Source organism: Lutra lutra, chromosome 10, assembly GCF_902655055.1.
Source record: "Lutra lutra chromosome 10, mLutLut1.2, whole genome shotgun sequence".
Lineage (NCBI taxonomy): Eukaryota > Metazoa > Chordata > Mammalia > Carnivora > Mustelidae > Lutra > Lutra lutra.
The window spans coordinates 47,098,259-47,121,855 of NC_062287.1; the positions used below are offsets into that span (position 1 = coordinate 47,098,259).

Sequence of the window (23,597 nt, forward strand, 5' to 3'; positions counted from 1 at the left end):
CAAGATCCCAATGGCTGTTGGGTTGAAAAGGATAGGGGTGTTGGGAGGCCAGCATTAGAGCAGCAAGCCCAGTCAGGGGGCTAGTGCAGAATCCCTGGGAGAAGCAGTGGCTTTGCCAAGGGGGATGGAGGGAGTTGGAAAAAAGTCGACTTGCAATGTGGCTTGGAGCTAGAGTAAACAGACAAGCTGACGGATTGCACGGGGAAGTGGGAAGGAAAGAGAATGAAGGTTGGCAGGTAGGTTCTTGGCTGAGTGGTTTGAGTGGTGGATGGTCGTATTACTCATTTGCTGAAAGTGGTAAAATTGCCCAGAGAAAATTGAGAGTTTGATTTTGAGCATGATAAGTTTGAAAAATCTTAGACATCCAGCTGGAGATGTCAAGTAAGCACACAGATTTGCAAGTCTAGAGTTAAGAAAAGAATCAGAGCGAGAGGTACTAGTATCATCTTGTATTTGTATAATATAAGACTTCAACTATTTCTTATATATTCTTGCAATATATTCTTGTTACTCAAAACACATGAATCCTAAGTTATTTGCTATGTCTTAGCCTATACTAAATTGGGTTTGGAAAATTATATACTATATATAAGATCATATATATAATATAAATATTATATTTATATGTATATAAATATATGTGAATATAATAAAATATATAAACTTTTATATATATATAAATTTATATAAAATTATATATATATATTTTTGGATTATTTTCAGTTAAAGACTTCAAAATGATCAGCCATCTGTAAATGTCCTGGTAAACCAAAATATTTTTCTTTTTTTTTTTTAATACATGTTTATTTTTGCATCACCAAACCAAATTTAAAAGGGATGTTAATTTTAACTGCCAAGCCATGTAAATATCCAACATCAGTTTTTCATTTTGCTTCTGCTCTAGGTAGATTCTGGTTTGAGCTCTCATACAGCTCCTGTCAGAAATGTTATCACTCTGCACCAAGCACAACAGCCTCCAGGAGGAGAAAGGAACTTAATTAGAAATTTCCACTTCAAACACAATTTATAGTTCATTCATTCTGAGATACGCTGGAGGGTGTTTGGAAAGTTATCACTAAATGAACTGTTTGTTTTTCTCACGTTGTCAACAAAAAACATATTGGGCACAGAATATATTTGTTTATGAAGCACTGGAGGGGGGTCTCAGTGATTTAGCATAAGGCTTTCTTTTTAGGGGAAGAAACTGAGCCCCAGAAAGGGAAACAGACTTCCCAAAGTGACATGAACTAACAGCAGGATGGGTCTGAAACTCAGGACTCCTCACTCCTAGGACCATACTTTCCAGAGTGCCATGCTGCCCCTTTCAGTACCTCTAACCCTAGTACTTCTCCATGCCCTGCTGAGTCTTTATTGAGATAATTTTATACTAGCCCAGGTCATCATCTTTGTATATGTCAGGGTAGGGCTTAATAATAGCTAATAATTATATGTCCTTACTATGTAGCAGGCACTGTTGTGAACTAATCTAACCTTTGTACAGCAAGACTCTTCTACATCTGGGGCTAGTCAGATCAGGGTACTGACCTTAGGAATTCCAAGACTAAAGTGATTATTAACATTGACTCTTTCTCTAAGCTTTCCCTAAGCTCCAGGAGATACAACAAACTCAACATATCCAAAACAAAACACATTATTATCCTCTTGTCCAAACCCATTTTCTACCCTGTGTTCGCATTCTAACGCATCACTTCCCTGATTACCTTTCTCAGTTCCCATTTCCAAACATTCAACATTATTATAAATATTATTTAAACCCTATTTAGTCCCCAGAAGTATTTGAGAATAGCTATCTAGTACCTACCTCTGTTTTCTCTCTCAAGTCTATGCCCCATTTCCCATGGTTCCATTCTCAGTTTTCTAATTCAGGCTTCCCCTATCATCAACCATTTGTAATATTACAACAGTCTCCCATCTGGTTATTCTACTTTTCATTGCTTAGTTCTTCACCCCTGACTTTTCACTCTTGCCTTAGTTATCCTAGCCCAAACACTAGTCAAATTGTGTTATATGCCACTGTAACACCCCCCTACAACCACCACCACTTACTGACAAAACTTTTTAACCAGGCATTCAAGGTCCACTTCTGTTGGCATTCTTTTTTTCTCTCTCTCCGTGCTCTGTGTGAGCCATTCCAGCCTGCTCACAGGTCAGGATTAAATGGGTTATTTATAGTTTCCTTGCTTCACTCACCAGTATGTGATAAGGATCAGTTAATACACGAGAAGCTTTTATTATGTTTATGTCCCACCTTATCCGGTAAGAAATATGAGGTAGGAAAACAGTTTACTACTGACTCTAAAACACTTTTGAGATGTTATTTTTAAGCCAGGGAAATCATGAAATTTTGAATTACAGAGGACCCTAGAGATAATGGGGCCTAGAACATTCCACCTCCCACAGCAGCTCAGTGGCTGGCCCGAGTAAGTTAGTGGCAGAGTTAACAGATTTCCACCTTACTACATCACATCACTTTAGGAAAATGAAAATAGATTTCTTCCCTCTTGAGAAAAGTTGGACCCTTCTACATTCATTTAATTCACTGGTGATACATCTGCTCATCTTATTATCCCCAGTCTCTCTGAATAAAGTAGAAATAGTTTGGATTCTGCCCCAGTTTCTTCCCTACTGCTCCCTGCCACATACCAACTAGGCCCCCAACTATGAAATAATGTGCTTGAAATGGTCCCCTGTGTTCTGTACAGACTAGTTTTAATTGAAATCTGGTGCCAATTATCTCCCCCTTTCCCACCAGGTCACCCCTTTGCATTTTTTCATAATAATCCAGTTAAATCTGTATTTTTTAACTACTCAAATGCCAAGACAATCTTACACTAAGTCTGTTCTTTGATTTTATTATTGCCAATACAATCCATTTTAAAATCCTGATTCATAGGTTATAGGTACACTCTAATAGGAATAGCAACCAATGGTGACCTGCTCAGTGTGTGAAGTGTCAGATGCTTTATTTGTGTTGTCTTTGATCATCCTGACAAGAAGCTGGCAAAATAAGCATTATCTTTGTTACAAATGGAGAAACTGAAGCTCAAAGGGGTTAGGTAACTTACCCAAGGTCTTGGAGTTAAGATATGGCTGGACCAAGATTTGAATCCTGGTGCTCCAACTCTAAACCAGTGTTCTTCCCATGACAGTTTTTATAGCAGGCAAATGACCCGAGTTGGGATGGAAAACCAAAGCAGCCACAATGAGTGGTGCTGTGCTCTGAGAAGCATTTCCAGAGGGATCCATTCATCACCAGAGACTCTTACCAGGGCTGGCAACTGCACCTGCCTCCTGCATTTTCTCTAGCTGGAAGCACTCCTAGGGTACAGGAGTGATGGTAACATAATATTTCTCTATTCTCAGCTGATAAATGGTTTCCCATTGCATCAAAATAAACTCCCAAATTTGTTAATATGGCTTGCCATGCCCTGCCCTGCCAGATCTTTGAAAAGCATTAATAAGTCACCGTTAGGAGTGATTAGAAATTTGACTCACTATCGAGCTTTATTAACCATTTCAAAGATAAGAACAATCATGAAGCACAAGCAAAGCAAAGAGAGACTCTGACTTCCTGAGTTTAAGTCCTGGTTTTGCCATTTATTACTAGTGGACTCTTGGGCAATCTATTTAATGACTGTGCCTCAACCTCCTCCTCTGTAAAATGGGTGTTATTATGCGTTCTTCATTGAACTATTATGAGAGTTAAGGGAATTGATAATAGGCAATGCTTAGAACCTTGCCTGCCACAGAGTAAGTGCTCTGTGCATGTCAGCCTTCACCTCCACCACTACCATCATCACCAAGTCATCACCTTCATTTCTCCCTTGTCATCTCTCACCTTCTTCCTACTCTCCTTTCCCCCCCTCCCTGCCATTTGCCAACACCTACTTTCTTTTCTTCAGGTGTATCAAGTCCTGTCCTACCTCAAGACCTTCACATGTCCCTCCCCTCTCTGTTTGGAATACTCTTGCTACTCCTGGGCCACAGCCCTCCACGGGCATTCCCACCCATCCTGACCTGGATAACTCATTCATATCTTGTTTCTGATCTCACTTCCTCCAGAAAACCTTCTCATACCTCCTCATATCTTCAGTAGGGGGCCTTCCTTCCTGTCCCAGAACATTCTGACCTTTTCCTTTCTAAGTGTTTTCCACCTGCTGCTTAACTGTGCGGTTAGCTGTCAGTGCTTCCACCGAATGGTGAAGAGCTTGATAATAGGTATATGTCACTCAAGTTCACATCCTCTCTTAACTTGGAAGAGGAAATAACTAAAATGCATAGTTTTTAAAAACCAAATTTATGTCAGTTCAGTGTTTAGCTATAGATGGGTACGTATTTGAGGATAATAGCCTTTAGTAAGGATCCCTGATGCCATACTTCACCTCACATGCATTCAGCTGAGTCTTTCATCAGGTATCAAATAATATCAAGATTCTAGAAATAACACTTATTAAAGCCATCCCAAAATGGAAAGGACAGACTAGGGAAGGAAAGAGTTTCCTGTCACTAAAAGTATGTTAACAGAGACAAGTAGTCATTTGGGACGAGTAATATGGAGAAATGAGGAAGGGAGTGAGGCCATTTAACCTAGAAATGAGGAAACTGTCTTCAAATGTTAGAAAGAGAATCATATAAAAGAAGAAATAAAAAGAAGAAATGTTCTATGAGCCCTTGGGAGGAGGAGGTAGAACCAAGAGGTAGAAACTACCAAGAAGATGATTTAGATTCAACCCAAAGAACTTTTTTTTTTTTTTATCATGAAAGCTGACCCCAAGTGCAGTGGATTTCTCTGAAGACAGTGAGTTCATCAGAATAAAGCCAGTGTCACATCAAGCATAGATGACCATTTGCCTGGAATAACGTAATGTGAATATATTTTCCACCCACCCACTTACTTATTCACTCACCTCTGTAGTTATCATGTACCTACTATTTGTCAGGTCCTATGCTAGAGACACAAGTTCCAGTAAGATGAGTTCCTGGCTTCAGGAGCTCACAAGTAAGCATATTCCATAGTCCATTCAGACTGAATCTTTGACTGGGAGAAGTTTTCTAGGGGAGGAAAGGTTGAAAAATTAGGTTCCAGATAGGGAGACTAGCATGTGCAAAGATGCAGAAATGCCTAAATTAGAGAAATAAAAAGGTCAACATGATGGGAGACAAGGATATAAGAGTATGTAATGTGGATGAGTCAGTTTAAAGGCAGACATACATACAAATGGGCTCTCCCCATTTCTGGAAATTCTCTGATTTTGATATCATCCTTTTTAAAAAATTTATTAATTTGACAGAGAGAGACACAGGGAAAGAGGGAACACAAGCAGGGGTAGTGGGAGAGGGAGAAGCAGACTCTCTGCCGAACAGGGAACCTGATGTGGGGCTTGATCCCAGGACCATGGTATCATGACCTGAGCCAAAGGCAGACGCTTAACTGACTGAGCCATGCAGGTGCCCCTTGATATCATCCTTTCTATAGTACTAAGAAATAGATAAATATTTCTGGAAATATTTAGGTGCCCTCAAGCTAGGGGCCCTCAGGGTTGAAGTAGCCAACATAATATTCATCTTTTGAAAATAAACAGAGAAAGGGTTGGCTCTGGACAGGGCACACTATTCCCTTCACATTAGCATCTGAATAAAACCTACAACTACTTGAATCAAGGAGAGGTGCTAAAATTTCTATTGACTACCAACATGGTTGTGAAAAGGATGTCCTAACAAATAGAATTTTTTTTTCTATGATCCAGGGATGGTTGTATACATAAACAGCACTAGATGGAATTTTTCTAGTCTGCCCAAAGCCTTTTGCTTCAGCCTGGCATGATCTAATCATTATAAACTGGGTCATGATGTTTATTTATTTTTTTTTTAAAGATTTTATTTATTTGACAGAGAGAGAGAGATCACAAGTAGGCAGAGAGGCAGGCAGAGAGAGAGAGAGAGAGAGAGGGAAGCAGGCTCCTCGCTGAGCAGAGAGCCCGATGTGGGGCTCGATTCCAGGACCCTGAGATCATGACCTGAGCTGAAGGCAGAGGCTTTAACCCACTGAGCCAACCAGGTACCCCTGGGTCATGATGTTTAAACCAGGTTGTTTGGGGCCATGGTAGAGTTGACCAGGGAGCCACACCCAACTGTGTTCTGTTGGTCTCAAGGTCCTTGAGAGACAAGCTTCCGAACTGGAGTCTTGTAAGGATAGACCTTCAGAATTGAATAGAATATTAAAGGGAGATCAGTAGACATTGGAATTAAGAGCTCAGGAGTTTTAATTAGACTGTTCTAAATCCTTAACCTCTTCCAACTGTTTAACCTTGAGTAGGTTAGTGATTCTCTCTGAGCTCAATTTTCTTATTTGTAGAATCAGAAAAATAATCCCAGCCTCCTAAGGATTATAAGATAATGTATAAATGTCAGAGTACAATAATATAATAAATATATAAGTATAATTTTCTAATAAATAATATGTATAATAAGTATGAACATGCATGAGGCTCAATGAATGATAATGGGTTATAATTATCAAACTCAAGAACGGTGACCTCCAATATCCAAGTTCATGCTTAAAGAAGAGAAAATTCAAGCTGAAGTAGAAAAATAGAAATAACAAATACTTGAGGCTCTGTCACACTTGGTATTTTAAAATGTCATCAAGGGCACCTGGGTGGCACAGCCTATTAAGTGTCCTTTTGGTTTCGGCTCAGGTTGTGATCTCAGGGTCATGGAACTGAGCCCCACATCAGGCCCCTTGCTCAGTGTGGAGCCTGCTTAAGACTCTCTCTCCCTCCCTGGGTGTCTGGGTGCTTCAGTCAGGCATTCAACTCTTGATTTCTGCTCAGGTCATGATCTCAGGGTCATGGGATTAGGCCCCCCATCAGGCTCTGTGCTCAGCAGGGACTCTGCTTGAGAGTCTCCCTCTCCCTCTGCCCCTCCCTCCACTCATGCTGACTCTCAAATAAATAAATACATCTTTTAAAAAATTTAAAAAAATAAAATATCATATCAATGATATAAACTGTTTTTAAATGCATCTAAAAATGTTATTCAAGCAAAGATTACCAAAACCTCAGGGAGGGAAATAAGAGTCAAAGTGACCTTGAAAAATGAGACTGGAGGAGGACATGTTTGCTAAAATCTGGAGGAAAGTCAAGAGATATCTGGGCAATGTGGTATTGTTCAGGATAACAGCCAGATTTGGTTATTACTGGCCCAGTGGAAAATGAACACCCACCCATAGTAGGGTACATCTACTACAGTGGGAAGAAGCCTGAGCCAAACAAGGAAGCCTGGGGCTGGTCCAACCCTATGTTAACTCTGGTATGACTCTGGGCAGGTCCCTTCTCCTATGGGAATGATTTTAATGTTCTAATGTATAAGTGCTGGATGAACAAGTTTTTAAGGCATTTAGTTCTTCATAGCAGTCCCCTCAAGTCATGATCTCACAGTCATGAGATCCCACATTGGGCTTCAAGCCCCACGTGAAGTTGGTATGGAACTCTCTCCCTGTCCCTCTGCCTCTCCTCCCCACACACTTTCTCTCTCTTTCTTTCTCTCTCTCATAAAGAAAAAAATCTTAAAAATAAATAAATAAAATATAAATTTATTTATTAAAAATATATAACATATAGAAATATATATAAATAAAATAAATATTAATATTAATATTAAAAATTAAAATAATCAAATTTCTCATAAATAAATAAATCTTTAAAAATAAAAGAACAAACTATACAAATAGAAAACAGGTGAAAAAAGCAAACTTCCATTTTATGCAAAAAGAAACATAAATAATCAGCAAACATTAAAAAGATGCTTAAGTTCATAATTATAGAAGGCAAAATTGAAAAATAATATTGTCTATCTATCACAATGACAAATGTAAGAATTTGGAGTATATGCGAATTCTATAAGACTGTGAGGAAAGTCAGTCATATTTTATTTGTGGGAGTATAAATTTTTGGAGACAACTTGGCAATAGCATCACAGTTTAACACTCATACCCTTTATCCAACAACTTGTTGCTACATGGTATTTACTGTAGCATAGTTTATCATAGTGGAATACTAGAACAACCTAAGGGTCCATCAACCCTGCACTGATAAAATAAATTTATATTGAATCATAGAGAACACTTCACAGCTATCAAAAGGGATACGACAGCATATAGGAATATGTGAGTGAAGAAAATTCTTTCGGGGCGCCTGGGTGTCTCAGTGGGTTAAGCATCTGCCTTCAGCCCAGGTCATGGTCCCAGGATGCTGGGATCAAGTCCCAGCAGGGAGCCTGCTTCTCCCTCTGACTGCTTGTGCTCTCTCTCTCTCTCTCTCTGACAAATGAATAAATAAAATCTTAAAAAGGGAGGGGGGCGCCTGGGTGGCTCAATGGGTTAAGCATCTGCCTTCGGCTCAGGTCATGATATCAGGGTCCTGGGATCGAGCTCCACATTGGGCTCTCTGCTCAGCAGGGAGCCTGCTTCCCCCTCTCTCTCTCTGCCTGCCTCTCTGCCTACTTGTGATCTCTCTCTCTGTCAAATGAATAAATAAAATCTTTAAAAAAAAAAAAAAAGGAAAATTCTTTAAGATCTATTAGTAAGTGGAAAAAATAAAGGCATAAAACTATGTGTAAAATACCTTATTTGTATACAATTTTAAAATTATGACTTGATAAACCTGCTTATATTCATAACAAAAATAATTGGCAGTATATACAAAGAGCTCTTAGAATAATAAGAGTTAGGGGGACCATTATATTTTTACGCCTTTTGTATTGCTTTAATTTTCATGTGTGTTCATTATGTACATATGTTAGTTTTATTTTTTATATCAATACATTATTTGAGCAAGGAGATTCTGGCCTTTTTCTTTTTGCTTTCTCCTTTATTAGTTTCTGTTTGCTTAGTGAATAAATAATCATGTTAAAAACGTGCAAGGGAAATTAAAAGAAACAAATAATGCCTGTTCCCTTTGACTTAGAAAGTATCTTTCCAGGGAATTTACCCTTCAGAAATAGCTCCATAATTGCTCGTAGTAGCCAAAATCTGGACACAATCTTAGAACTTACAATGGTGAGGATCCTTTTGAAAAAAATGCTGGTGGATTACTGGACTCTTGTTAAGAAGGTAAAGTGGTATGAGCTGATTGTCCAAGATATATTGTTAAATGAACAGTGAAACAGAAACAGGTTATAGAATTTTATATATATATGTATATATATATACATATACATATGATCCTACTCACTTAACTAAAAATGTGATGATATATTAAAATATGTAAAGAAAGAAGCGGAAATAGAGAAAGTTGTGTGCGTGCATATGCAGATAGTAGATTTCTAGAAAGTATACACAAAAAAACTAAGGGAAGATGATGAGGGGATTTTTTTACTTTTCCTTAGATATCTTTCTGAAACATTAGAATTCATTTACCACGATCATGTGTTATTTTTTAATAGGAAGTTAACTCTAATTATTTGACAAGACAAGAGGTTATTTGGCCCACGAAGTTTATGCGTTCAATTTCCTGTAGGCAAGAGCCTACATCTTATTACTTTTCCTGTCTCTTCCGGCTGTCTGAGTCATACTCTGACTCATCCGTGCCTAGACAGTCTCTGAAATGACTGTCATCTACTAACAAGTAAATCCAGAATTGTATAGTTCAAAGGGGTTTTAGACTCCTCACAATCGCTTCCCTCCAAGGCAGAAGAGTGTTGAGTCTCAGGAGGTGAAAGGACGTTTGCTCCACTGGTGAGTGGCACAGTCAGGCCACGCCCAGCTCAAGGGACCTCTCCATGTTACCATGTCATTCATGCTCTCAGTAAGGAGCTCACCAGAATAGAAAGCAGGGAAGAGGCAGGGACAATTATAAAAGTCGACAAGGAAACTTTCACAAAGCTATTATGGGAGATCTAGGATATGGAACTAAAGATTACAGACAACCCAGGCCCAATAGGGAAACAGAAGCAATTCACCATCCACCACCCAGTGTCATTGTCAAAGAGATGAGAGGCAAAATAAGATTTTATATTTTACATGCAACTAGTCAGGGTTTTTTGTTTTGTTTTGTTTTGTTTTTTTTCATGGATGGTAGCCAACCTCTCTATGAATAAAAGGAAACAGAATTGTGGCATCAACTGCAAAAAAGTAGCTCTATGTAGGTTAGAAAAGCTGGACTTACTGTGTGTTCAGTTGAAGCAGAGAAGCTTCTTAGGGACCTGCCTTGCTCACCTTTGTTCTCCTCCCCTAGTCCCTTTCCTGGGGCAGAAACAGAGCCCTGATGTTGGAGGCACTCATAATTATATTATGTTGACTTAGACTGAGTTGATTTGAGAAAGATTTTAGTTTTTACTTCTCATTAAATTTGACATCAGAATGATTTTTCCCTCTTGGCGGGGTTTTGTGCTTGTTTTTTAGATGTTCTGTTTCTCTTTTGGCATCGGCCCCAAAATGGGAGTTAGCAACAGCAACATAAACTCCAGCCATCCTTTATTTCATTTTGTCAGAATTCATTCTGGAATTGTACATGAGAAATGGGGCAGTCGAGTTTATTTTGGAACAAGGCTCAGGGCTGTCTAACCAAGCTTGGGATGACAAGACCAGGCATCTGACCAAAAAGAGGGATTTGGCAGGTAGCCAGCCCCATTTCATACAGTCTACGCAGAGCCTCATCTGAATATATTAATCTGTCAGCACATACTCGTCGATGTACATTACATGTGTCTCTCCTTATTATCCTGTTTTTCCTCTAATTTTGAAGGCTCATATCCATCCCAGAAATCTAGGAAAGTCACAGAGGCATATTAAATGCACACACTAAAATTCTTGTAGACATGCATAGACAAAGTTTCAACCCAGTCAGACATGCTATAAACGCCACAAGATGAAATTTCATGTCTCTGCTAACTAAAAGTTGTCAAGAGCCTGAAACTTGCTATGTAACACTCAAATGCCTTGGTAGGACGGGAGGGGTTTTGAGGCAGGTGACATAATCTTAGCTTCTCGGTGGAGAAACATTTTTCTTCTATCAGAATAATCTGCCTTATGAAATATCAAAATTCTCTGGCTTCCTCCTCCAGGTGAATGGCATTGACCTCCGTGGAGCATCTCACGAGCAGGCTGCTGCTGCCCTGAAGGGGGCTGGACAGACGGTGACCATTATAGCACAATACCAACCTGAAGGTCAGTGAGAACCCACCCTTACCAAGTTCCACTGTGTTTCTTTGTTAGTATATACCCACCTTTCTGATCACCTGTATTAACCAGTCTCCACCAACAAGGCTTTTTTTTTTTAAACTTACTTATCCTGAAAAATAGGTGCTCCATGTCCAAAGAACATGAGGCTTTGTTCCTCTTAACCTTCCAAAGAAAACATCAGAAAAAGTCCTGTTTGAAATATGAATTCAAAACAAACAAAATCCAAAAAACCTACCATCGATTTTATTATTCATGTTTTTACCTGGTACACACTTGTGGTCAGCAATGAATATTGTAAGAAGAATTAAGGTGGACTAAAAATCAAATTGACATGAGACAGATTAACAAGCAAAAAAACATTTAATAGCATACGTATGGGGAAATCCACATAGACAGGCAAAATAAGGTATATATGTCATCCTGAGCTAAGATGTGGGCAGGGGTCTGGGACTTCAGAGGACAGAAGTCCATTTCACAGGGCCATAAGAAGAACAGATGTTTGGTAATTAGATATTTGCCCTGCCATACAAATGGGTCACTCGATAAAATTTACCTCTGCTAATAACCCTTGTTCTGGGAAACACCCCCAACTGAGATTCTTTTATGTATTTATGGGAGGGGCAAAAGTTTCTCTTGACCCTGGAGGGTCCAGATTGCCTTCAGGTCAAAATCCACAGGCCAAAGTGGCACACTGAGTGGGGGAGGGTGGTTGGTCTGGAATCCCTTCAGAAGCAAAGGGAGAGAGAAACAGACCATGATCAGCGGACCATATTCTCTCTTCGTGGCATGAACTCTTACTAATGCTAAACATGATTTTTGGTTGTCCCTGGTGTGGGTTTGTTTTGTTTTGTTTTGTTTTTTTGGCTTTTTCTGCAATAGTATTGCTTGTTTGTAACATGCTACTGTAAACCCTGAAACTTGGTGAGGCGTCGTCAATTGGATTAGCCAACTGAAACTTGATGAGATATCCTGAATTGCATTAGCCATACCCTGCTCTTTGGTTTGTTTCAACATGTATCTGTGATCAGAATGATTCTCAGGGAGACCACCTAGAAGTGACCTATTGTGTGTTTGATTTTTCAGCAAATTTGTATATAGATTACTCCTTTTGTTAATGAAATATAGTTAAGCACCCACTGTGGGCTGACTTTACAAAAAAGCCAAGGGGTGTGTTTTCCTGTCTTCAAGAAATGTAGTTAATTACCCTTGGTTCACAAGGCTAGTAGACAGGACTATTAAACAGATAAACATGCAAGTACAAGATGCCATTAAGGAAGAGCCTTTTTGCGTGGGGGTATAAAGAGCTTCTTTGACCTTTTAAAGTGATTCTTTCTTAATGTCAGTTGGTCTCTTCTTTGGAAGACAGAGGTTTGTGTCTTGCCTGTGATGTCTTAGATTTTACCATAATGGTAGCCAACCACATATTTCACGTGAATATAAAGAAAACATTCTGCCATGTGTCTTTTGGAATGTTACATTTATTTTGCCTGAATTTAGAATTAGAATTTGCAATTAAGTTATTAAAAAACATGTACTAAATGCTTTCTCCTATTGGCCTCGCCCAGATATGGCCAGAGAGCTGGGGAAGAAGGGATTTGTGATTGTCACAGATGGGTGATGACAGGACCGGGAGAAAACTTTCTACCCAGACAGTTTTGAAAGTCTTTCTACTTCTTAAAGATTAGTAGAAATGTCTTCTACTAGGAATAAATTGGCTCCAGAAGGATCCATTGTAAAACAGAAAATAAAACCATTTGGGTTAGCATAATTTGAGGAGCAAATTCTACTTCATATAGAATAAGAACTTTCCTGCGGAATTTTTCCATTTTCTTTACAGCAGTCTTCGTTCACTCTCAAACCGTATGCCCTTCACCATAACCTGGCACATGGCATGAATATTCCAGGCTGTTTTCCCATTTCTCAAGAGTTTCCTCTCCGACACCAATTATACCAATTAGAAGCCATTGATAGTAAAGATAGCCATTCAAATGACCTTGAACAGAGTGATTTTGAAACTTTAAGGGTTACAGTAAAGGACAAGCATGTCAGTTCTATCAACATAAATCTTCATCTTAAGCTTCCTTACTGCATTTGCTTTCTTTAAGCAATGTACTTAATTTGAATACTTTGCTGTACTTTGTGAGGATGCCTATTCAAAGCAAGCATGTCTTATAAAGCATAAATAGATTTTCTAAGTGCTTCTGAAGAAATTTGTAAATAAAAATGATAAGCTTGGGGTGCCTGAGTGGCTCAGTGGGTTAAAGCCTCCGCCTTCAGAACAGGTCATGATCCCAGGGTCCTGGAATCAAGCCCCACATCGGGTTCTCTGCTCAGCAGGGAGCCTGCTTCCTCCTCTCTCTCTGCCTCTCTGCCTACTTGTGATCTCTGTCTGTCAAATAAATAAATAAAATCTTAAAAAAAAAACCCAATAAGCTTATTTCAAAATGCCAAAGTACAGATAGGATTCACAGAATTCCCTATTTTAATAAGTCTAACTGTATTCTCATTTGTCACAGCTTTAAATCAGTTGGAAATGTGGTAATGTAACATCAAGCAATCCTCTTTCCCCCTTTGTAAGTTTAATGTGTAACTGAGCTTTAATTTATCTATTGTTTGAAATGGAAAACTAATTGGATTGATGTTTAGACCATTTAGGGACATTTAAATTATACAACACTTTTAGGAAATAATGAACAATTTACCTTTAAGATAACAAGTGAAAAGAAGAATATGCCACAGAGTTCATTAGGAAATTCTTACCAGATCTCCTTCATTTGCACTAGTATTGTGAGGTGTCCATGCTAAGACAAATTTTATTGACTTCTCTTTTGGTATGGTCAGGAACCAGACTTTCTTTCAGTAATTTTTTCATTTACATTCAAATGCTCTTATCAGGAATGTACTAGATTCCTTCCTCGGTATTATTAAATATTCAGGAAATTTGGCCCTTACCCCCAGCCCAAGTCATTTTCATTTAAGTAATTTTTTTTTTAATCTTACTGAGATTAAAGGACTTAGCTACTTTTAAGAGATCGTCTTCTGATGATGTAGGACCAAAATTGTATAATAATGACACCAACCCTGAGAACTGTGGAATGTCAGAGAAGGGATAAACCTGCAGGAGTCAAAACAGTATAAGAGTACTTCATGGAAATGGGGAAATGGAGCCAGACTTTGAAAAATAGGTGGGATTTCTATTCTGAAAAGTGGAGAGAAAAAATATCTTGCTAAACTAAATAAGATTTTGAACTCTATGTGTGCAGGCACAAAACCTATATTTTGTTCACTTTTATTTTGTTCATTTTTAGTGTTATACATATTAATGGTATTTCTTAAAGAGTTGCTGAACTAGCAAATAATACTTACCATTCTTTAGCACTTGAGTTTCCACCTGAAAATAATTGAAGATTGGAGGGATGATTCAGTTTTACAACTTGCATTTTTTCACTTTTGCTTCAAAGCAGAAAATAAGTGCTAAACAAGTATGTATTGCAAAATATAAAACAGTTTCCAACTATGTTTTTCATAAGACTTAGCTCATTTTTTGAATAATTATAAATAATTTATAGTTATCATAATATAACAATAATTGTCTTCCTTGGCAAGTTTCACTGTGCCAAGTAAGACCAAAGTTCTTATACTTCTGCTTAAAATGATCTTGCTCCCAGTTGTCTAAATTACTCTAGCCATCATTAATTTTATTCAGTGTCTAGTTCTAGGTAGTAGAATTAAACCCGCATTTGAAGAGTCACATGCAAACCGTGTTTCTTTCTGGTGGTATGATTATAATTCATTTATACCATCTTTTTTTAAAATCTACTTTCTGTCACATGTTTACTTGGAAACTAATATGTATTATTTTGATATTAGGAAGTAAATAATGAAGTTATTTTCTTTATTTCTTTTTTTAAGAGGATCATGTATCTGATACTTAAGGAATAATTCTACTTAAGCAATATAGGAAGTTAATTCTTCTAAACTCCAATTACCTATGTTCAGTTAGTGAAGTTACCCCAACACCACTTCAGAAAAGGAACCATAATGCCTGCCCAACACATGCATACACTCTTCCCTGTCCCTTTCCAGCTGTCTTCCCCATTGCTGTCAGAATTATTGTTCTCTAGGATATGACCCCAAGGTACCTGTGCACAAACTCCATGCCCTTCACAATATGGTCCCAGCCAAACTCTGTGCTCCCTCCTTACTCCCTGTACCATCATCACCCACCACCATGATCATTTTTTACTCTCCCATGCTACACAGGACTGCTTTCTGTTCCTCAACACTTGGTCCTTAGCAGTCATGTTTCTGGACCTTTGCTCATGTGGGTTCCTCTCCCTGGAATTCCCTTTCCTCCCTTTCTATCCCTACTCATTTTGAGGGCCTGCAGACGTCAATTCCACTGTGAAGTCATCTTTTATCTGTAAGTTAATGTTGATTGATTCTTTCTCTGAGCTCTCTAGACCTATATTCAGATAGTTTGTGTGTCCCTTAGCATGATTTGCACATTTCCCCTCTCAAGTAAGCTTCTAGAGGGCAAGAACCCACTTATCGTTCATTTTATGTCCTTAGAGAATTTGCACAATATGAATTTGACTATGCTTTATGAAAGAGTTATTGAATGAGTCTCTATTTGCTTTAGAAGTACAATAAAATATCTTCAGTGTGTTGGCAAATAATTAATAGTAAGTGTTTAAGAAATATTTGCTGGATGAATATTGAATGGGGTTCTGATATTAGATGCAGAAAATGGTAAATTTGTCTGTCCCCAGATTGGACATCCGGTGTTGATGCAGTTTTTAGATAGTGCCTTTTTTTTTTCTTACAAAGAAATGACCCTAGTGGATAAACATCCTTTCTCCTGCACTGAGGAATATCTACAGCTATTGTTCTGTAATATAACACAAAGAAAAAATGATTAAAGCTCTAAGATTTTTTAAAGTTCTAAAACTCAACTTTAACACCATTGATGAATTTTAAAAAGTCACTGGGGCTCCTGAGTGGCTTAATCTGTTGAGCATCCCACTCTTGGATTCAACTCAAGTCATGATCTCAGGGTTATGAGATTAAGCCCTGCATTGGGCTCCATGCTCACCGTGGAATCTGCTGGAGATTCTCTCTCCCTTGGTCCCTCCCACTTATCCTTTTCCTCACTCTCACTCTCAAATAAATAAATAAATCTTTTTTTTTTTTTTTTTTTTTTAAGTCACTGATTGTAACCAAATTGTGCATTTGTCAGAACGGGTCTAACACAGCATTTCTCTGAATCAGACTGGGACAAGCCTTTATAACATTTGCTGCCTTCTCACTATGCTATAATACCTCTGTTTACTGTGAGACCACTGACTGGGATTGAAGTAAAAAAACACCAGATATTCACTAGGACAATGAAGTGAACAATATAAATTGTTGGATAAAGCACAAAATAGAGATAATTAATTGCCAAGGTATTCTTATGACAACCACCAATATTCTCTTGGCTTTAATCCAACTACTCAGGGCATTGATTTGAATCCTGTAAAGGCTTCAGAAGGGCCTGCAAGCAGGGAAGATGAGCTCCTTGAGGGTCCCCATCAGCAAGCAGGGACTTGCATACACAGTGGAGGAGTCTGATTTTGTCCGCCTTTTTTTTTTAAGCTCTTATTCAGATTCCAGTTAACAAACAGTGTATTATTAGTTTCTGGTATACAGTATAGTGATTTAATACTTCCATACAACCCCCAGTGATCCACATTTTATTTTTCAACAGGCTACTTGAAAAGAAAAGTCCAAAGGACAGACTTAATTAAAAATAAGACTTATAAATGTGGTCTAGTTTATGGAACTGTGGCAGAGTAATGATGTGGTTCATTTATATACCTGTATTTGGTTAATGGATATTTTTACTAAACACTTACTGTGCCCCACTCAGTATTCTTAGGAAATGATAAAGCAGTGAACCCAAAGGCCCTCTCAAATAAATATTAAATTTGTTAGATTATGATAAGTAGTATAAAGAAATAGGAAGAAACGTAAAAGTGATAGTATTGAAGAAAATATGGTAGATCTAGAAGACCTAGCTAATAAGTTCATATTTCAGCAGAGATCTCAAAGAAATCAGGGAATAAGCCATGCAGGAAGCTGAAGGAAGAAAGAAATTATTCTAGAATCCTGGTCTACCAAGTGTGATCTGTGAACCAGCAGCATAGAGATCAATTGAGAGCTGGTAGAAATGCATAATCCCAGTCCCCACTCCAGCCTTCTAAATCAGAATCTACATTTTATCAAATCCATAGGTTATTTACATGTAGTTTGAGAAGCACTGTGCTAGAATACTTGAGGACCCTGCAGAAACTGTGATTTGTCACTCCGGGTTGGACTCCCTATACCTGGATCCAGGGTGATGTCACCTGAGGCAGCATCACTAGGTTTGATTTCTGGCATGTGTTACTCAAGTTGTTTTACTAGGGACAGGGCAGGCTGCAGGGGCTCTAGGAAGTTCATGTGTCATTCACCTCTACCTGGCCTATACCTCCCCTCTAAATATAGATTATCAAGCAAATTCATAAATCTTGCTAGAACTCCCCATCTAGTGAAACAGTGAACCTACTCAGGCTTCATCCCCTTTCATTACAGCCTCTCCTGCCTCTCCTGCAAGTGCGTAGAGAAGCCACTGAGTGAGGATGAGGTGAGATTGAACTTCATCCTGATAGATGACTGTACAGACCAAAAAATAAAGGCACTAAGGCATCACTTTAAAATTTCTTTAAGTAACTTACTATATTTTAAAGCAGATCATTTCAGTAATCTTTTTTACTCCTTTTAAATTGTGAAGCTAATTCAGAAAGAAAAGTACTCATTCTTTTCAGAAGGAAGTGAAATTCTGATCTTTTCCAGAGTTACTCCTCTGAATTAAGTCACAAGTTTAAACCAGAGTTGGACACCATGATCTATTTCTCTATGAGGTCAAAGATGTGATGGAAACTTAAAATGAGTGTGTAATTTACCCTCTGAAAACTATAGACACCTCCTATATCTAAAAGTTCCCAGAAATGAGAGTATATACAACACCCAAGAAGCTTACTTACAATACAAGCTATATTTCTTTCCTTAAATCAATGTCTACATAAGTTTATGCATATGAATGAGCAGCTGTGGTGTGCTGAGATAGTTTCTCAATGCAAATAACTGCATCTCAAATGCTCAGGCAATATTCATAAAGTCCAGCTGTAGGTCTTGGTCAGAAATTGCATCAGCATCATCAGGGAACATTCAGGATGAGCTTTGGAATGGGAGGTACCGTGCAAGACTCTGGACTAGGAAGAGAGGACCAGTATTCTAATGCCAATTCTAATTCTAGCTGTGTGACCTCATGCTAGTTATTCATCTTTATGAGTTTGCATTTTCTCAGTTAGGAAAAGTTAGGACAAGTTAAATATTTTCAAAGTTACTGAATTCTAGATAAAAGACATAACCCATCAAGTACTATAGAAGTATGAATTCTGTTATTTGAAGATTTTTTCACTAATACTGCATCTTTGTGCTTTGCGTTTTTTGCATTCTTTAAGAAGAAATGAATGCACCGTCTGGTTAACTTGGTGCATTCTCTGTGGTTTAACTAGAATCATTGAGAAATGGAAATTACCAGTTGTAAGAATCCTTATAGATCACCTTATCCAGCTTCACAGATGCGGGGATTGAAGCTCAGTCAGTATCCACATAGGAAAGCAGTCCATTATCTTAACATTTGTTGTAACTACTAAAACTGAGGCTAGCTAAACCAGATAGTAAATCCCTTAATTCTTTGAATTTACTGTAGTAGTTCATAAAGGCTGATGGCTTAATTAGCCCAAGGAATCGAATCCAACTAGATTATTATGGTCAAAAGGGGGTTGAAATATTCTTATGGAGCCTTGGGGCTTTCTCATGCACATAATTTCACTTTCACTTCTAGCTTATTACTCATGTTAATTGCTTTTATCCCTGTATCACAATTGAATGATACATATAAGAGAGCTTTAAAAATATAAGCAATTACTAATAATTTATTTTTTTTTAAAGATTTTATTTATTTATTTGACAGAGAGAAATCACAAGTAGGCAGAGAGGCAGGCAGAGAGAGAGGAGGAAGCAGGCTCCCTGCTGAGCAGAAAGCCCGATGCGGGACTCGAACCCAGGACCTGGGATCATGACCCGAGCCGAAGGCAGCGGCTCAACCCACTGAGCCACCCAGGCGCCCCATCAATTACTAATAATTTAAAAAATAACCACTAATCTGAGAATATTGGTAGTTCAAGAAACAGTTCAAATACATTATGCTTTTCCTCTTCCCTATCCTAATTTCTTCACGTGGCATCTTCCATCCATCTGTCCATCCATCCATTATCAGTTCATCCTCAGTGATATTCTGTTTTGCCACATATGGGATTTCTCCAAATATATTGCATTAAATCTGGTTTAGCTAATTTGATTAGCATATTCTAATTTTTATCAAACTGTTAGGAAAGAAACTTACGTAAGACTTTATATGTCTCTAGAATTTGTATTGCTTAGCCTTATCTTTCTCCTTGAATCTCTCTCATATACATACAGGCTCCACCAACAGATACTGCCTCCTCCTGGAACTAGAAATCTCCCAAGATGTCCCTTCACTTAATCTGTCTTGTTCCTAGCCTTCTCCCAGTTGCTTTTTTAACTCCCCAACATCCACCACAGCACATGACAGATAGGATGATTCCTGCAAACAGAGTCTGCAGGATCATGGGACGTTCTGTCCAGATACTTCAGTGATTAATGATGCTGCTTTTTTTTCTCCATTCTTATACCCTAGTTTGGACGTAGAGTAATGTAATGGGAACAAAGTGAGATATCACCTCCTGACTCAAAAAATTCTCTTGACCTAATTATCTGTCCTGGGAATACAATATCTCAAACTCTTATCAGAGGGGCTAAAGATATTTACAAAGCTGATACAGGTCCTTTCCCTTCCTGTTATTCCATCTCTGCCCAGCCTCATAACAACTTTCATTCCATAATAAAATATATTGATCTTTGGGTGTCTAATCTTGTGATTTTATAACATTTTGAAGGACCCGTGGCATCCAGCATCATAAAGCACTCACTACCTAATACTAAAAGAAGGCTAAATAAATCTTTGTGCTAGAGACATTTTGACAACCAAAAAGATCTCTTAGATCCATCCCTTGAGTTAGCCACACCCAGATCAAATACATGGGACTAAAGGGTCCTAATCAGGGGCACCTGGCTGACTCAGTTGTTAAAAGACGGCCTTCAGCTGAGGTCATGATCCTGGAGTTCCAGGATCAAGTCCCACATCAGCTCCCTGCCTAGCAGGGGGTCTGCTTCTTTCTCTGACCTTCCCCCTTCTCATGCTCTCTCTCTCTCATTCTCTCTCTCTCAAATAAATAAATAAAAATCTTAAAAAAAATTAAAGTTTCCTAAATATACTCTTGACTATACAAATATTACCAACTGAACCCAGATCCTCCACTGATAAGGAATTTCAGGACATTACAGACAACTATTAAAGAATGTTCCACAGAGGGGCGCCTGGGTGGCTCAGTGGGTTAAGCCGCTGCCTTCGGCTCAGGTCATGATCTCAGGGTCCTGGGATTGAGTCCCACATCGGGCTCTCTGCTCACCAAGAAGCCTGCTTCCCTCTCTCTCTCTCTGCCTTCCTCTCCGTCTACTTGTGATCTCTCTCTGTCAAATAAATAAATAAAATCTTTTAAAAAAAAAAAAAAAAAGGAATGTTCCACAGAAACAAGCAGAAGGGGAATATAAGCTAAAACAGATCTAAAATACTTACTAACTTTACTCCATATTCTCAGTGCCAAGTGTAGTTCACCTCCACATTTGTTTGAAAAATCCCAGTATTTAAGCCAACCATCAAATTTAATAATGAGTGATGAGGCACTTTCCTGCTCCCTTCCCTGACTCTGAAGCTGATGCTTTTTTGACCACACCTGAGCCACATCACTTCTCAACAGTGATGCCCTTGTTTGTTAATTAAGGTGGTTAGATTATTTTTAAGGCTCTTTCTAGCTGACATTCTATGAAATGTAGTTACTGTGTCTTCTAATTAGAACGTGTCATAAGGAACAATTATTGCAAGCAGATAATTTCGGAATGTTCTCATTTTATTCCTCACATTTTAAACACAGGGAAATTCTGCTTTCACCCAGTTGGTGGGACAGGAAAAGATCTATATCTGTGGAAAATGCTCTCTCTGTGTTGAAGAGAATTTGAACCCTCCAATAATGGTTTTTAAGTTTAATTCAAGTAGAAACACTTACTGCTTGTTGGTGCTTCCAAGATTAACAATTTATTGTACATTCATAGACCCCTTATAGCCCAAATCTTACCAGTTTCATATGAAATTGAACTAAACTATAACTACCAAGCCTGGAAATAGATTTATTGGGGGTAAAAAGGAATAATTTGGAAAAAAAAAAGTCCATTTCAGTAAATAAAAGATTCAGAAAGCTGAAATAATGGTTATGTTTTTGATTCTCAGAATCACAAGTAGTAGTAACTTTAGAATGGAAAAGCCAAGCCCAGGAAATAAATACATCTTTGATGTGCTTTATAGATTCCTAATCCAGATAGGATTCCTGGTACACTCAATGACTAAGTCTATAAAAGACAAAAGTATCCAAATTATACTTTGGGGTTCAAGATAATCTTATTTGCTCAGCTTTCTCATATTCACATTCCTACTGCTAAGGGTAATTTTCTTCCTTAATAGGAGTTGCTGACACATTGGGGAAATTAAGCAACGGCAGAACAAAAATTCATTCATTCGGTCTTCATTCAGCTAATATTAAATGCTTCCACTGAGTGACACATTGCCCTGGACATTAGAGGTAGAATGATAAGCAAAGTAAAATCACACCAGTAAATCAGATAAGCTCAGGTGAGTGCTCTAGAAAAAGACAAGAACTTAGAACTAGACTCTGAGAGTCTACATACTCAAGTATATTCTCAGTGTATACCCACACCAAACCAAAACAAACAAAACACTGTGACCTAGATAGAGGGTCAAGAAGGCATCCCAAGGAAATAATATTTTCTTGAATCTGAAGGATGAGTAGGCATTAATTTGTCAAAACAGAGCAGAGGAAGCAGTTGTGAGGAAGAGGAGGGAAGTGTATGTGAGAAAGTGGGAGAGACATTGTGCATATGGAAGTGAAAGAGGGGGACATGGGCAGATTATGAAGGACAGGTATTTGGGTCTTTCCCCTGAAAACACTGGTGTTGAAAAGTTTTAAGCCAAAGGCTGGCAGGATCAGAGTTGGTTTTTTTTTTTTTTTTTAAGATTTTATTTATTTATTTGACAGAGAGAGAGAAGTAGGAACAGCAGGAAGAGGGAGAGGGGGAAGCAGGCTCGCTGATCTGGCAGCACGATGTGGGCTGGATATGGGACTCCGTGTGGGGCTTGATCCCAGGACCCTGGGATTATGACCTAAGCTGAAGGCAGACGCTTAACGACTGAGCCACCCAGGTGCCCCCAGAATTGTTTTTCTAAAAACTAGCTCTGGCTGCTGAATAGAGAATAGGCCAGTAGTGTCAAAGAGGCTGGGAAAGACCCAGATAAAAAGGTGCTCATCCAGGTGAAATGGTGGTGGTCGGCTTAGAGTAGTGGCAGAAGAGATGGAGAGGAATAGACAGACTCAGGGGGAGAGTTGGTAATAAAGTCAGTAGACTTATATGTTGGCTTAATAAAATACATGAATTCATTCATTTTGTTAAAATATGGGACAGCATGATTGACTGTTACAAGACAAATACACCCCTCAGGGAAAAGCATGTTTTATTCATTTTTATATCCAAGGCCTAATACAGAACCTCGTTCACAGTAGGCACTCAACAAATGTAGACCAAGTGAAAAAATAAATAAATAAATGAATGATGCCAATGAATAAATGTACCTATTCTGTAGGAACTCTCCTATTTTTTTATTTTAGCTAAGACAGAACAAAATATAGATGTCAAAGAGAGGAAGATGGAAAGAGAAAGGGAGTTGGTAGCAAAAGAGAGAGTACTTAAAGCTAGGACGGAGCACTCACCGCATGTCTGATGATGTTCTAAAATCCCTGCATAGACTTACTCATTTAAACAGCTCAAGAACTTACAACAGAGGTTTGATTGCATTGCCCATTTGCTCATTGACAGATGAGGATATGGAAACTCAGAAAGCATAAGTGGTTTTTCCAAGGTCAGACAACTAACCAGTAGAGTACAACCAGGAGTCATTCTCAAGCAGAAGGACTCCAGAACAGCCATGGCACTAGATCAATTCTCACAGGAGGAAGGAAAAGGAAGCAGATTCTCATGGTGATAAAGGAATTAGAAGAGAGGGAAGAAATGGAGGGGATGTGGAGAATCTATTGAA

At 38.4% G+C, this 23,597-nt stretch overlaps 1 protein-coding gene across 10 annotated transcripts in view; it reads left to right on the plus strand.

Annotated features, from left to right (window-relative positions):
- DLG2 (discs large MAGUK scaffold protein 2) overlaps positions 1 to 23,597 on the plus strand; it is a 2,065,329-nt gene that overhangs the window by 1,742,130 nt on the left and 299,602 nt on the right. For all 10 annotated transcript variants that reach the window (XM_047691101.1, XM_047691090.1, XM_047691092.1 and 7 more), the window contains one exon: positions 11,086 to 11,188. In XM_047691101.1, the coding sequence (XP_047547057.1) occupies positions 11,086 to 11,188 (103 nt within the window). The remainder of the gene's footprint in view (positions 1 to 11,085; positions 11,189 to 23,597) is intronic.